This window comes from Xiphophorus maculatus, chromosome 19 (assembly GCF_002775205.1).
Source record: "Xiphophorus maculatus strain JP 163 A chromosome 19, X_maculatus-5.0-male, whole genome shotgun sequence".
NCBI lineage: Eukaryota > Metazoa > Chordata > Actinopteri > Cyprinodontiformes > Poeciliidae > Xiphophorus > Xiphophorus maculatus.
In genome coordinates, this window is record NC_036461.1 from 5,635,116 (window position 1) to 5,651,278 (window position 16,163).

General features: G+C 35.2%; 1 protein-coding gene across 4 annotated transcripts in view; it reads right to left on the bottom strand.

Annotated features, from left to right (window-relative positions):
- Positions 1–9,026: 9,026 nt before the first annotated feature.
- The window catches only part of LOC102227854 (leucine-rich repeat-containing protein 9-like), a 38,348-nt gene continuing 31,211 nt past the window's right edge, over positions 9,027–16,163 (bottom strand). The window contains exons 30-32 of one of the 4 annotated variants that reach the window (XM_023352281.1): positions 13,436–13,561; positions 10,236–10,422; positions 9,027–9,220 (exon numbers count right to left, since the gene is read on the bottom strand). In XM_023352281.1, the coding sequence (XP_023208049.1) occupies positions 9,060–9,220; positions 10,236–10,422; positions 13,436–13,561 (474 nt within the window). In that variant the 3' untranslated portion in view covers positions 9,027–9,059. Of the gene's footprint in view, positions 9,221–10,235; positions 10,426–13,435; positions 13,562–16,163 lie in introns of those variants that run through there. The other 3 variants (XM_023352280.1, XM_023352282.1, XM_023352283.1) reach the window with 3 other exon arrangements.

Here is a 16,163-nt window from a genome sequence, read left to right on the forward strand (position 1 = left end):
TTTAATTATTCATTGAAATAGAACAACAAAAGTGCTGCTATACAACAAATTTACAAATACAGTATTATAAAGGCGCAAGGACTTTCTATAGGAGGGTATAAGGAAGTTTTTTTTAAAGTTTAATTTAAGAAGTGCATTTACATGCTGGAACTAGTCAAAAATATATTAAAGTTAGGCTTAAGATGTAAAAATTTTAAAGCGTACAGTCACAAAAATTTATTAAATGAAAAAACTATATATTTTTATATATATTTTTTATCCCTTCATAAAAGTTTCTTGAAATTGCAGTTGTGATGGTGATGCTGTAGGAAGGATCTCCAGTAGCAGTCAGTCCTGCAGCGAAACTAAAGAAGCCTCTGACTGAAGAAAGTCGTTTGACCTCACAAATGCACATTTAAACCTTTTGGAAAGCTTTCCCACAATGACTGAAGCTATTATAACTGCAAAGAGTGAACAAAAAAATCATATTAAACCCAATTTACATGTGTGTCAGGATGAAGAAACACACTTTTGGTCAAATGTAATAATGAGAAACATTGACATGACGCTCCCTGATTCAGTCTGAATATTCATGTTTGTGTGAAGGAATAACACCAATCAAGAAAAAGGTTATCCCTATTCACAATTATATCAAATGTAGTTACTTGCACCATTGTATTTAAATCCTGATTCTAATACTCTTGGCTCAGAGGTCATTTGTCTGTATTTGTAACGTATTTAATCTAAAAAAAGAGGTGCAAAGAACAAAATATCACCATAAAACAAAACAAAAAAGAGAACAATTTTGATTTAATTGCAGATGTTTCAGAGGTCAGGAGGGTTTTTTTCTGTAAAAAGCAACTCTTTCTGCTCTGTGTGTAAGACAATCCATCAGAAGAAAGATGCTTGTCAGTCCTGACAGCCCTCGTTTAAATCTGTAATCCTCCCAACACTTTAAGAAATATGTTTTCAACACTTAAGTCAAGGAGAAATAATGCAAATGTCATGATTTATAAAAGGCTGTCAGAAAATTGCACAAAAAGCTTATCTGACAAACCAGTGAAGAATGATTTCTGGTAAATTTGCAGAAAAATTGGGTATTTCTCAATTGTTTTCTTTTCCCATAAACTTTTTTCTCCTTTTAAAGAAGCAATACGCTTTGTGGGATTGAAATAATGTGATGAACGGCACACAAGTTCAATCCTACAATAAATGACACGCAAGGTCAGAAATAAAAAGCGGTTAAGATTTTATGCTTCTGTGAGATTTGCTCTCATCCAAAATGTCTACACAAAATAGAAGCATTTTCCCTTTTCATCCTAATTGTCCGTCTCCAGTAGCTCTTTATTCCACAGGAAACAAATTACAGGAAAATGACAAGCGACAGCAATAATTCAATGACACACTTCAAAAGAAGCAATATGGCAAGGCAGGATGTATTTGTGAGAATAAAGGAAAATGAACTTGGGATATAATATGCACCTTTTGAGGACAAAATAATTTAGATTTTGTTGATGACTTGCAGAGGGGCGTTTGGAGCAACTAAACGGCTCCTCTTCACAAACCCTCAAGCAAAACACTTCTGGAGTTTCTGCAAAATAGAGAGCAGCGCTTAGGAGGATGTTGCTTTTATGCATTTAAATTACACTGATTGATTGATAGTTATATAAGCATCAGCTTAAAGGTTTTAGGTGTTGATATGAAAATAGAGTAGACGTAAAAACAATCTGTTCAAAACTCTGTTATAAAAATGTAATAATTTCTTCTATTTTAGTTTGATCAATAGATATAATCCCTCATATTTAATAAGATTCTATTACCGCCGATATCAGACCCAAAATAAATCTGGTAATAAAGAGCAACACAAAGTTTTCACTCTGTAATATACAATTAAAATAAACTAGATGTGAGCTTTTAACACTTTTATGACAATTTATCTCTACTATGTGTGAAAATGCTCAACTGTAAAGAAAAATAAACAGTTAAACAATTATGATTTAAATAAATGGCAATGGAGGGTACCCATTCCTGGAAAGGTGTTCAATGTAAAAATGTAAAATCTTACCAAGTATTCTTGGTTTAATTACTACTGAAAGTATCTTATTACGGTTTAACTTTTCGGCACGATGCAGAAGCTTGTTTTGAGTCAATAATTATTTTCTGAACTCCAAGTCAGCAACAAAACTCTTGTCTATGTCAGCAGCCATTCTACAAAACCAGCTTTAGTTCCACCGGGGTTGCTAGGTAACGGGGCTGGACTCCACTGGGGTTGCTAGGTAACAGCACACTGCCTGTGGAATGTGACTTAACTACTGGGAGGTTTGTGAAACGACTCGTTTTTCAGACACCAGTAAACAGTGGTGGGAAGTAACGAAGTACAAGTACTTCATTACTGTACTTAAGTACAATTTTCGTGTATCTGTACTTTACTTAAGTAGATTTAATAATGGATACTTTCTACTTTTACTCCACTACATTTAACAGTAAGTATCTGTACTTTCTACTTCACTACATTTCTATATAGCGTTTCGTTACTCGTTACATCCAAGACGCATTTCAGTTTTTTGATTTGTTCGTTAGTTTGAAAGTATCCAATGGCGAGAGCAGAATCAGTCCGCTGAACCAATCCAAAGCGGGAAATAACCATTAGGCCCTCCCTCAAGAAGAGCAGCACAGTATGCAGGACCTGCAGAATCATTAACTCCCAGAATGGAGTCCAAGGATAGTCATCCTCCAGAAGACCTGCCCCACCCATGGCCTTATTTAAAAGATTTCTTTGAAATAACTGGGTCAAAAAACGCTTCCTGGAGATTCCAATGCCGCCTTTGCCTTCCCCGAAAGCATGAAATTCTATCTTTCAAAAATTCACCATCAAATTTGAAAAAACTTATTGAGGTAAGTTAAGTTGCTAAACGCTATCGATGTTAAATTAATTTGTGTTAGTGAAGTTTTATGTAATCTTAGCAAGCTTTTTGTTGAACTCGACTGCAGTAAATAAATACGATTACTGTATATTGTTATAAGCTAGCATGAACTTGCAAGTAACAGCATTGCTCATTAAAATGGTACATTACTGATTTATTAAAACTAAATACGATAGGTACACTTAATGACATTATATAAGCCGTTAGGTATTATGGTCGGCAAGTACTTTTACTTTTAATACTTAAGTAGTTTTAAAAGCTTGTACTTTCTTACTTTTACTTAAGTAAAATAATAATGTGGTACTTTGACTTTTACTTGAGTAAATTTTTGTCTGTGTATTTGTACTTTTACTTAAGTACATTGTATGAGTACTTTCTCCACCACTGCCAGTAAATATTACCTTACTACCAAAAAAACAGCTGGGTGACGTTTTTTAAGTGCTTGGGCTATTTTTAGAAACAGTGCAGTCCCAAATGGGAGTATAAAAAAATATAAAAAAAAGGTCCCATTTAAGAAGCTTTGGCTTTTTGTGACACTTTTTGCAGTAGGATGAGGGGGTGTTCAGCTGTATCAATTTATAGTATAATACAAAACTGCAACAAAAATGCTTTTTCCCCATCACATGGGTCACATGATCAACAACTGGATGTTACTACTGGCGGAAAAGATGACAGGAAGTAGTTTGAGGATTATGACACGGCAAGTTTCTTATTTGATGGAAACAATTACAAAATTGTGTTTTTTCAACATCAGCAGGAGATGCGGTTCCATTACAAATGTGAGCAAAACTTTGTCGATATTCCGCTAATATCGAAAAAACACAATTAAATTAGAAACGCAGTTAAAGTCACATGTGAATAAGCTTGTTTATGTGGTAAGTTGTTACCACATAAACATGCAACGCCATTTTCCTCCTATCACTTCCTGATGTCTTCTTCATCATTTCTGCCAGTAGAAAGATCTGGTTGTTGATCGCATGACTCGTGTGATGTTTCCATTGCAATTTTGCGAAATTCACTAATTTCAATACAGCTGGAAAACCACCTCATCCAAGCACAAATATATTATAGCAAAAAACATGTTTTCTTCTAAATTGACATGTTTCCATTGAGCAAATTCATCTTCGTAATTCCAGCTTGTAAATGAAAACAAAACATTTTCTCGTAAAACTGTGCAAAACCTTGTAATTGCGATTACATTGACCATATAACTGCGCAATTTGACATTTAAAAAATAAATCCACTTACTGATAACATGGCAAGTTTGAAAAAAATTGTTTTTGCTAAAACATTTTTGGCGCATGCATGAGGTGGGTTTTTTTTGGCCATATTGAAATTGGTTAATTTCGCAAAACCATAATTGAAATACTTGTTTTGCATCACAAAAGTCATGTGCGATGGGAAAAGTTTAAAAGGACCCAAGCTGCGCAAAACTTCTGCGTTTCCATTGACCATACAATTTCACAAGTTGGAGTTACGAAAATAAATTTAACTTAATAGAAACATAGCAATTTCAGAAAACACTATGATGAGGTGGTTTTTGTTGCCCGTACTGAAATTTGCTTATTTTGCAAAACTCCAATGGAAACATTTTCACAGCTTCACATGATTAACAACCAGATGTTTAAACTGGATCAAACCAGAAAGAAGACGACAGGAAGTGGTGGTAGGATGAAAGTATAACATGTTTTTGAGAGATGACTGCATAAACAAACTTATTTTACTGCATTTCTTATTTAGTAGAAACATCACAATTATAAAATTGTGTTTTTTCGACATTAGTGGGTGGTGTATTAAGGAAGTTTGGTCTGCAATTGTAATGTAAACGAAGCTAGTGATGGCACACCTCTAATTCACTCCTGAACCTGAGTGGAAATACGCCCCACTCAGCAATTATTCAGTCTTAGACTAATGGTGGCTCTGAATCTACAGACACAGCAAATGCACGGCGCTACTGGACCAGCAGTAATGGGCGCCATACAGACCGTGTGTGTGTGTGGTGAAGACTCTACCAGGGAAAAGAGGGGGTGGCATCATCTATAACTGATTCACAACATGCACGAACATCTCTAATTATGAATGTACATCACAAGTGCAGCGAATAACCACTGCCTCCTCTCCGCCTCCCGAGCCATGCTCCATATCAGGCCCATGAAAACATAACCCGTCACATTCCATCCCATTAAACCAGCTACGAGCCATGTGGTCCGCTCACGTGGCGCAGCGAGGGGAAGACACACAGAGCGGTGCATCTGGGTTCACTCAAAGGTGATGAATAATTCAAGTTTTTTATGCTAATGTCATTTTAATGTAAGAAACACTGACAGATATGCAGATCTGCAACATACTCTGGAAAGCGGTAAGTCCACTATAGGCTCCCGCTACCCACAGCATAATTAAAAACAGTTATATTTATGACATCCATGGTGCACATACTGTACACACAAATAAAGCGTAATTATCCCCTGCAATACCTAATGCATTAGAGCACTCACACTGAGCCCCCAAATCTGTGCTCTGAGTCCATCAGCTGCCATTTGATGTCAGGCACAGCAAGGTAATGGCAGTGCACTCACTTGCGAAGTCATTAGCCCCGCTTAATGCTGGGAATTAAAACAAATTAAGTGAAGTTAAGTACATGCATTAGAGAAGCTTGTTTGGGGGAGAGCTTTTCATTTTTCTCCTCTCCAGAACTGGTTCTGGACGCCTAGCAAAGCCAGGAGGAACAAAATGGAAGAGCAAGATCTGCTGCTCCAACTGATGAGTTACCGCTTCAGAGCTGGAGGAGGAAAAAAATCACTGATTAGTGGCGTTACTGGAGCTACAAGGACACCTAGCGGTCATGTTAACGGCACTAATCACGTTAATCCTGCTGAGGATTCAGCTGGCGGCACTTCTGGACCAAACAATTAAAAAATATGGAAACAACTAGACAGAGAATTGTACTCTACACTGCAAAAACACAAAGTCTTGCAGAGGATTTTCGTCTAGTTTCTAGTGAAAATATCTTTTCAGCGGCATAAAGGTGTTTATTTTAAGTCAATAATATTTTAATATTGATAAAAAGTGCTATTTTTTCACTAATAAAATGGAAAAAATGTCTTGGTAAATGAAATAATCTACCAGTGGAACTAATACTTTAAAAAAAAATCTGTATTAAGGAATTACTTACTTAAAACAAGTTTGTATATTTTGCTGAAAAGTTACTTCTAATTTAGAGTTGAATTATTTAAAGTATCTTAATCAAGTTTGGACTTTTTAGTACTGCAGAAACACAAAATCTTACCAAGTAATTTTAGTCTAGTTTTTAGTGGAAATATCTTTTGGTGCGCTCACACCAAATGCGTTACATCAAAAACGCGTCCCGACGCTTCAAGTTGGACGAGTGTGCACTTTGAATGCAGACTCTTGACATTTTGTTCTACACTAGAGTTTCACGTGTCTGGTTTACATTCGAAGTCTATATGGAGGCCTGTTGATGGCGTGTCAGCTCTAGCCGTTACTTTCCTTTGGACGCTCTTGACGCGTCAAACGCTCAAAACGCGTGAAACGCTCAAAACGCTCTACACGGTTCAAATCACGCCACACTAGATGGTCGAAAAGCCCTCGACGCGCCCCCACATTGACTGAATGTAAACCAGACGCGTCTGACGCTCAAAATGCTTTTGGTGTGAATGCACCATTAGTATACTTGAAATAAGACAAAACTAACTTACATGTAACTTTTCAGCAAGATGTAGTAGCTTGTGTTAAGTCAATAAGTTGCTACAGATTTCTTAAAACTTACTTCCAAGTTAGTTTTGTCTTATTGCATGTGTACTAAGATGTTTGTACTGGTAAGAAGACAAAAATTACTTGGTGAGATTTTGTGTTTTTTGCAGTGTGCCCTCCTGCTTTATCAGAAAAGAGTGAAAAATGTCAGAGTGAATTGAATGTATATTTGAAGCATCTATTTGTGAAAGATTTGACAATAAAGTTTACCCAAATTCATTTAGACAAAAACATATTCATTAGTGTTACTACACCCATTTAAACTCTTCATCTTGCTTATAATTTAAAAATAACAAACACTGAAATTATTAATCCGATTAATTGCTTATTTTTTAGTAATTGTGATTAATCGATTATTTCGATTAATTGAGGTAAATTGAAATGGTCAACTAATTCAGTAAATGATTAATCGTTAACTGGAATACGGAGACAAAAAGGGCAATTTTGTAATTAAATTGCTGTAATTAAGTTGTAAGATGTGTACCAAAATATTTGCACTACAAATAAGACCAGAGTAGTTCATAACATTTTATAATTTTGCCTTGCAACATGAATTGGATCGGTTTTTATTGTGCTTTCAAAAGACATTTATTATGAAATGATGCTTTATAGATAAACTATATTGAACTGAATTCCTTTGTTTGATCAATAACTATATTTTCCATTAGATTTATCAATGATGAACAAACAGAAACATCTTTTAGAAATGATTAAATGCGCCCGTCGGTGACATGACTGGGGCTGGCTTTCCGAAAAGAGGCTAACAACATGAAACCGACGATCTCTGAAATCCATTTGGACCTTATTCAAGATTACATCTTCATCTGAGTGACTGCAGATTATTGTCCACAGAGAGGTGTCCTAAAGCTGGATTATCCACTTGTTGGGGATGCGTTTGACCCGATGGATGAAGCCTGCCAGCCTCACATGCTCCTCCATCTGTGGGTGTTTTTTTTTTCTTTTTCTGCAGCTTGTTTGGAGCTGAAATGACACCAATACCTCTCATCCTCAGATTACATGGTTAGTGATCCACATATGTGGGAAAAAATTAAGTCAGAGATTTTGAAGGAAATGTACTGCATGTCAGAGTCCAGTGACCTAATATACCCCCAACTGAAAGCAAGTTATTCATTTCTAATTAGAGCTGGGCGATAAGGCTTAAAATAAAATCTGAGATTTGTTCATACCAGATCTGATTTTAATACTTTTCTTTTTGCTCACTTTTTTTCTAAAAACAGAAATGAGAAAAAATATGATCAAAATGTGTTTTTATTTAATCTGTTAATTGCACGACAGAGAATCTCAGTTAATTTATGAGAATATAGTTATAATATTAGCATAAGAGATGCAATTTCTGCAGAAAAAAAGTCTTAAAACGTGTTTTTAAAGAGAATAAAGTTTTTAGAGTTATCAGGATCGGATGTGACCAACTCTGTTCACGTGACTCTTTCTTCAAAACACTCAGTCGTTTGACAGATTAATTCAAAGTCCTGAAAAAATACAAAATATTACCAAATATTTTATATAGCTTCTTTTGCAAATATCTAAGTAAACAGGAAATATTACAAAAGTAACTGAAAAATAACTTTTTAGCAAGATATAGGAGCTTATTTTAAGTAAATATTTCCTTAATATTGATGAAAAAGTGCTAATTCCACTGAGAGATTATTTGACTTATAACATGGGGAAAATATATTGTTATACTTGAAGAAATCTGCCAATGAAGCTAGTACTTTTGGTACTTTTTCATCAATACTATGTAGTTATTAACTTAAAATAAGCTCCTGTTTTATACTGCAAAGTTACTTGTAAGTTATTTTTGTCTTATTTCAAGTGTATTCAGATATTTGGACTCAAAACTAGACAAAGAAATACTTAGTAAAACATAAGCTGATGCGTTCAAAAAATAAATATTCTTAACTATAATCTTTAAAACAGATACTGAAGTATAACTTTACAAGATGCTCAATTTTAACTATTTCTCATCTTTTGTTTACGACTTTCTTCTGCTAACATGACTTAATTCTTGTAAATTAAAACTAATAATTGTAGCCTAGTGCTAATATTTCATCGTAGAGTTGACCTGAAATTCAAGTCTAAATAAATAGAAACTGTAAAAGATGCCTGTCAAACAAGATAGCCGCCTTGCAGATGGTGACATCACTCTGAACTATGGAAACCCAAGGAGTGCATTGGCGCAAAAAAATAAAAATAAAATCAAATTTGTAAAAAATTAGGATATTCCAAAATGAAATCTTCAAAAACCAAATAGTTGATAAATCAATAAATCTGATTTATCACCCTGTTGCATTACAACGTTCACATGAAAATAAAAACAAAATGCAATCAAACTAAAACCAAACAAGCACAGTTGTTTTTATTGATTCATTCAGTGAACCTGTGGTTCTGGTCCTGTTTGCGACAGGAGGAGCTGCCGTCAGAATTTGGTTCTGCGGTCAGAGCGTTGCTCTTCATTCTCCTGCTGTGTCTCAGATTGGAGTCGGCTTGGCTGCTCCGACCCACATTTGCCATTTTTTGCTTTTGACCTGATTCAGAGATCAAAACATGGTGAGCATTAGAGAGTCAAAGGAAACCGTATCAGCTTACTTAGCTGTGAAAAATATTTGCTCCCTCATGGATTTTTTTTTCTGTTTGTGCTTTCATAGTTGAACAAATTTGAATTTCCCACAAAAAAGAGAGTAAATGCAATGCAAATAACAAAATCGGACCCAGTATTTTAGGTCTAGTTTGTAGTTCACTTAGTTCACTTAAAGTCAAAACTAACTTACAAAAAACTTTTCATCAAAACATACAGTAGAAGCTTGTTTAAAGTTAATAATTCTTTAATACTAATATAAAAAAGTATTTGTTTCATTAGCAGATTATTTCACTTATAATGTGGGGGAAAATTTGTTATAAGTGAAGTAATTTGCTAGTATTTTTTCAGCAATGTTAAGGAACTATTTACTAAAACTAGCTCCTACATCTGGCTGAAATAGTGGAATAAGATATTTGAAGTAGAAACCAGACCAAAATTGTTTGGTAAGATTTTGTGTTTTTTATAGTGTGTAAAAATGAAGTTTTTAAATCATGAGTTTATCACTGGAAAAACATACAAAAAATTACTAACTATTTTGGCCGAGTTTCTAGTGCAAATATCTTAGAAATAAGATAAAAGTAACTTACAAGTTATTATCATTCTTAGTATTTTAGGAAGATATGGGAGATTGTTTTAAGTAAATAATTCCTTAATATTAAAAAATGAACTAGTTCCACTGGCAGATTATTTCACTTATAACAAGACATTGTTCCCATGTTGCAAGTGAAATAATCTGCCAGAGAAAATAGCCTATTTTCATCAATATTAAGGGATTACTGACTTTAAACAAGTTCCTGTGTCTTTCTGACTAGTTACTTGTAAGCTAGTTTTGTCTTATTTAAAAGATATTTTCACTAGAAATTGACCAAAAACATTTAATTTTGTGTTTTAGAAGTTGCACATCCTAACATAATTTGGATCATCTTTTAAAAATGAAGCTTATAATTTTCTTGCACACTCACTCTTCAAGCGGTTTGTGTGATGATTGTCGTCTGCGCTGGTTGGCGGGGTGCAGTGGCCGAGCGTGATGCTGTGTGATCCGCTGTTTATACCCGTTCCCCTCAGAGTGGTGCTGTGCAGCAGAACAGGCACCAGTCCAGAAGGAGAAATATCAGCGGAGGAGAGCTGTGCTCCAGGGTGCTGAGCGTTCTGCTTTGACACAAAATATTTTAAAAACATGTAGCTTTAAATAGAGCTGGACAATAAATCAATTATACATATATATCATGATAGACATGTGATCAATATCAATAGATAATACATCTGATAGAATATTCAATGAATTCTGATCCAGAACCGCACAGCATTCTGGGAGATGTAGGCAGAGGAAAGCCTACAGCTCAGGGGTGTCGAAACTTTATGTCATACGGCGCAAAATTGTCATGTCAAAAGTATTTGACACCATAAAAGCAAGCAAATAAAGTAGCTCGATTTTTTTTCAGAATGTATATTTTTGTAGATATAAAACAGATAAGGTATTTTTATGATAGATTTAAAAAACGGAGACTTTCCAAAAATACAAAAAGAGACTCGGATAGTGAGCTAAATCTCAAAGATTTTCTAAAAAAAAAAAGTCAAAAATTTCCAACTTCTATAATGTGAAAAGTCAGACACTTTTAACATTTGAAACTCGAATATTTCCAATTTTTTTTCTAGAAAATGTACCGGAAAGTTATTTTTAGGGGGAAAATTTACTCCTCTTTTTTTATAATAGCCCTAATAAGCTGTCGTACATTTTGCACATTTGCTGTGTTAACAGAAAATAATCTAGTTTTCAGGTTATTTTTGGCTAGACTGGACAAATTTATTTTCAGTAATAAGAACAGGATTTGGGGCAAATTTTTCAAAAATGTTTGCTATATTTTATGAAGTTTAATAAAAAAAAGTTGACGTCGGTAAAAGTTGCCTTTTGTTTTACCTAAAAATATTTTACCTTTTGTTAAAGCTTTAACTGCTCAACCTCTCTAGGCCAGCTAAGCAAAGTTGGTGGAATCACTTCTCTCACTCTTCAGTTACCTAGCAACTCTCTCACTCTTTGGTTGCCTAGCAACAACCTGTTGAGTAACTGGCACAGAAGCAGTTTAAGGTTCCACCACTGTGTGCCTCACAACTAATTCAAAATAAAAAAATTTCCTGCTTTTTCCTGTGGATAAAACAGGGAAGTTCTGGACTCAGGTTGGCAGTATTTCAGATTTAAAACAAAAATTAATCAATAAATATTGATATTGACTAATATGAAATGCTTATATCATGATATGCAGAGATGGGTAGACTACCCAAAAACAGTAGTCAAATAAAATTAGTGGTACTTCAATATATTTTCACTGAAGAAAGAGTAAAAAGTAGCCGTCCAAGAAATTACTCAAGAGAAAAAAGTTATTTGGTAAGAAGTCTACTCAAGTAAAAATCAAATTATCAATCATTTAATATTTAAAAAATAAATCAGATGGACCAGAATATAAAGTTAAGTGGACATTTTGGTATTTTAAAGTAAAAAATTACAATAATTCATATAACTAACAAAAAATAACAAAATCAGGCAAATTAAATTTTTTTCCATATCAGTTTCTTTCAATAAAAAACTTTAAGAAAAACTGCAGGTGTGTGTTTGTGTGGTAAATTTTTGGCTAAATCATGTTTGCATTTCATTCAGTGAAGTTACTCACAGTGGAGAGAGTATCCAGAAATTGATACTTCATAATAAAATTACTCAAGTAAAAGTAAAAATACCCATAAAAGTACATTTTAAAAAAAGAAGTTACTCAATTAAATGTAATTGAGCAAATGTAACTGGTGATTTGTTTGTCGGCCATATTGTCCAGCCCTGGCTATGGGTTTAAGAATGCAGATCTGAGTTAAAGCATGAGTGAAATTGTATGAAATGATCCTTTAAGTGCCAACAGGGTCAGATTAATGCCTTTAGCTTCACCCATATGCTTTATTTTCTCCTCCACCCACCCATCCGGGAGAGCTTGGCGATTAGATTGCTTGTTGTTCCACATATATAAGCATCTTACAGGGAAATAGTAATTACTGCTCATCAGTAACAACGTTCAGATTCAGCAGCAGCAGCAGCTATAGACAGAGCAGGGAAACTCATTGATGAGCGCCACTAAAAGGACGTGTGGGTATTTTAATGAGGAAACACGGGATCAGCGATCTGTCATTTCCATACCAACGATTAACGAGCAGACAGAGTCACTGTGACCCGGCTAATACTGGCTAAATCCACTGGTGCATTATGGGCCAGGCACATTTCATCTAATCAGCAGGATGATGCTAGCAGGCTGAGGCTGCTTTTAATTCAGAGCTGCATTACGGCCCCCTGCTCCTCATTACGTCAGCAGATCAGCCAAACTCACACAGTACCATCTGGGTTTCCCCCAACATTTGATCTGGACGTTTGTTTGTTGACGTTTTGTTTTCCTCTTCTTCTCTGATTTAGTCTAAGTGAAATAAATGTTCATTTTCACAGCTATGTTGATGATATCTATTGATGTCTATCAATGAGCCAGGAGCAACTTCTGTAGTTCAGCTGTGTTTTCTTCAGCTTAATCAGCAACAGGGTTTCCCCCAGTGTATTATAAGCCTGGCGGGCCATCATGCTTTACTTGGGCCCCCACCAGGCTGAGCATTGTTTATTTATTTAGGTCTTTTTAAAATGTTTGCATTTTTTAAGACTTTATACTTGGTGTTCAGGTATTAATCTTACAATCTTTCAATAACACATAAATATCAAGTGATATTTTAAATTTTCCTGTCAACTTTAAACATTTTTTTAACTTAAAAACACAAGGAGTTGCTGGATGAATGACTGCCCTTGCACCCAACCACTGGGCTTAACAAGTTTTCTGGGGGAAACTTTGAGCAACAAGCAGAAGTTTTAATTAATTATAGAAATAATCGTCAACTAATTTAGTAATCATTTAATCATTACAGACTATATACACATAACTATATACATATATTCCATACATTTTGTCATTTTGATTACTGTATATGGCTTAGAGATAAGGAAAACACCAAATTTAAGTGTTTCAGAAAATTAGAATAATGTGAAAAAATTATAGCACATTCACAGAAAGTCCAGTGGAATGAAAAAGTGTGTACCAGCCACAGAGAAAACCGCAACGTTAAAGAAATACTAGACTTCGTCTCTCACATATTGTTCTTCATGCAGGAGTTCGGCTTTCATCCGTTCCTCCGCAGTGACGGCGACTCCATCCAGCATCTCCACCTGCGTCAGATGCAGAATAACCTCTAATCTGTGCTGAGAGTTTCTGGCAATCTGAGGACAGACAGAAGACGAACACAGACCAGTTTAACCAGTAACAACATACTGAGAACAAACCACCCTTCTATTAACTCAAATAAAAAAAAACAATATGCAACTGAAACCTGACAGATTGCAGCTGCAGATTAAGACATGTGGTGGATACCAAGTATTATTTTTGTCTAGTGTCTAGTGAAAATATCTTACTATGCTTGAAATAAACCAAAACAAACTTACAAGTAACTTTTCAGCAACATAAGTGAACAATTATTTAATATTGATATATTAAAAAGTACTAGTTCCAATGGCAGATTATTTCACTGTTAAGACATTTTTTCCATGTTATTATAAGTGAAATAATCTGCCAGTGAAACTAGTACTTTTTTATATGTCAATATGAAGGAATTATTAACTTAAAACAAGCTCCTATTGTGTACTGAATTGCTACTTCTAAGTTAGTTTTGTTTCATTTCAAGTGTACTAAGAAATTTGTACTAGAAACTAGACGAGAAATACTTTCCAAGTTTCTGAGCTTCTGCCTCACAGAAGGCTGCTCCCTCACTCAGCTCCTTCAGACTAGCCAGCAGCAATTAGCAAACTTCTGGTGGAACAGTGCATCAGCTGAGCTCATTATAGGAGCTACCTCTCAGTGAAACGCTGGTAAAAACATCATGAAAGGGTTAATAATACAGCCACGTTATAATGACTTCCTGAAGGCGGAGCTTCAGAAAGAGCATGAGTTTTTAAAGAGACAAAGGCCCAATTTATTTTAAGCCATATTTGGTAACAGCTGAAGTTAACATAGTTACTTGATTGTGATATAAAATGACACACTGTGCCTTAAAACACATAAAACTGCCCTTTAAAGGAATTATTGACTTAAAACAAGCTCCTATATCTTGCTAAAAAGTTACTTGTAAGTTAATTTTGCCTTATTGCAAGTGTATTTGCACTGGAAAATACAAAAGACACTTGGTAGGACTTTGTGTTTTTGTGGAGTGGGTGCCAATAGCACCCAGCTGACAGATGGGTGCTCAGGGCACCTTCTGGTCGAAGAGCAAACCCGCCTGAACTTCATGTTCCTGTAGGATGCCGCCGCTGCTGCTGCATGCTACCAGACATGCATGGAAAGGAGCAGGGAACGGCGTCTCCTGAGATGATTCTGGCAGCAGCAACGCCCCGTGAGGAGAGAAAGGGAATGGGGTCAAAGCTGGCACAGCTGAGTTTGACCCCGTGGAGAACACCGGACCGGAGCTGCAGACTCCAGATGGGTGATGGTGCCGAAGCATTTGGTCTCTGATGCAAGGCAGTTTGAGGCGCAGCAGACGGCCCATCCTGTAATCACTTAATTTAGAGTGTGGGATTTTGGTCGTGAGAAATCGAGCTTGTAAACCATGTTTTAGATAATTTGTTTGTGAGTCAAAGAGTTCAAAGTAAGGCTGGACGATACGGCTTAAAAATAGAATAAAGGGCGTGCCGTGGTGGCGTAGGGGATAGCGCGACCCTACGCCTACGACCCACGTTTGGAGGCCTTGAGTCTTTGACGCAGCCGTCGCAGGTTCGACTCCCGGACCCGACGATATTTGCCGCATGTCTTCCCCCTCTCCTTCCCCCTTTCCTGTCAGCCTACTGTTACTTAAGGGACACTAGAGCCCACAAAGGACCCCCTGGAGGGGTAAAAAAAAAAAAATAGTAATAACTTTTTTTTTCTCGCTCTCTTATAAAAAATACATTTTAAAAAGTGGCTTTCATTTCAGTGAGTTGTATTACGGAGTGTAATAATTGTGACAGTACAATTATTATTGTTTAATTAAGAGAATATAGTCATAGCATTAGCAGAATAAAGACGCAATTTTACCAGAACTGTCTTAAAATTACGAGAAAAATTCATTTCAATGAGAAAAAAGCTTGGATAATTAATTTTTTGTTATTTTTTGTGTCGATGTTCTCATAAATAGGTCTGTCACAATAACAAATTTTGCTGGATAATAAATTGTCCCAGAAGTTAAACAATATTGTTATGAGACAATTTTCAAGTAATACAATGGTAACAACACAAGAAACATTCTCAAAGATCAATAAACTTTAAATTCTAAGAAATATTTAACACTGGAACTGGAAGACATTTTAAGTATCCAAAATAAAAATAAAAAAACAACAGAAACAACAAATACAATTAATTATAAGGTGTCTGTAATCAAAACTTTTCGTCAGAAAAAGAGCTAGTTGAGACCAAATCACTTTGTTTTATTATCCAGTTTTTGGAAGAAAAAGAGAAAAACAATAAATCATGCAAATGGAAATTATTTACTTTGTTTTAATTCATCATGCGATTAATTAATTTATTGCTTATTGTAACAGGCCTGGTTCTCATAAAATTACAACTTCATTTTCCCTATATTACAACTTTATTCTCGCATTGATTCAACTGTATTACTGTAATATATGACTTTACTCTCGAAATTTAAAAAAAAAGATTTAGACTGGCACTAATAAGCCATCATAGCATTGTAAAAGACGTTTGTTAAACAAGATGGCCGCCCTGGATATGTTGACGTCACTTTGAACTATGGAAACCCAAAGAGTGAATTCATGAAAATTAAATCTAAAACCAACA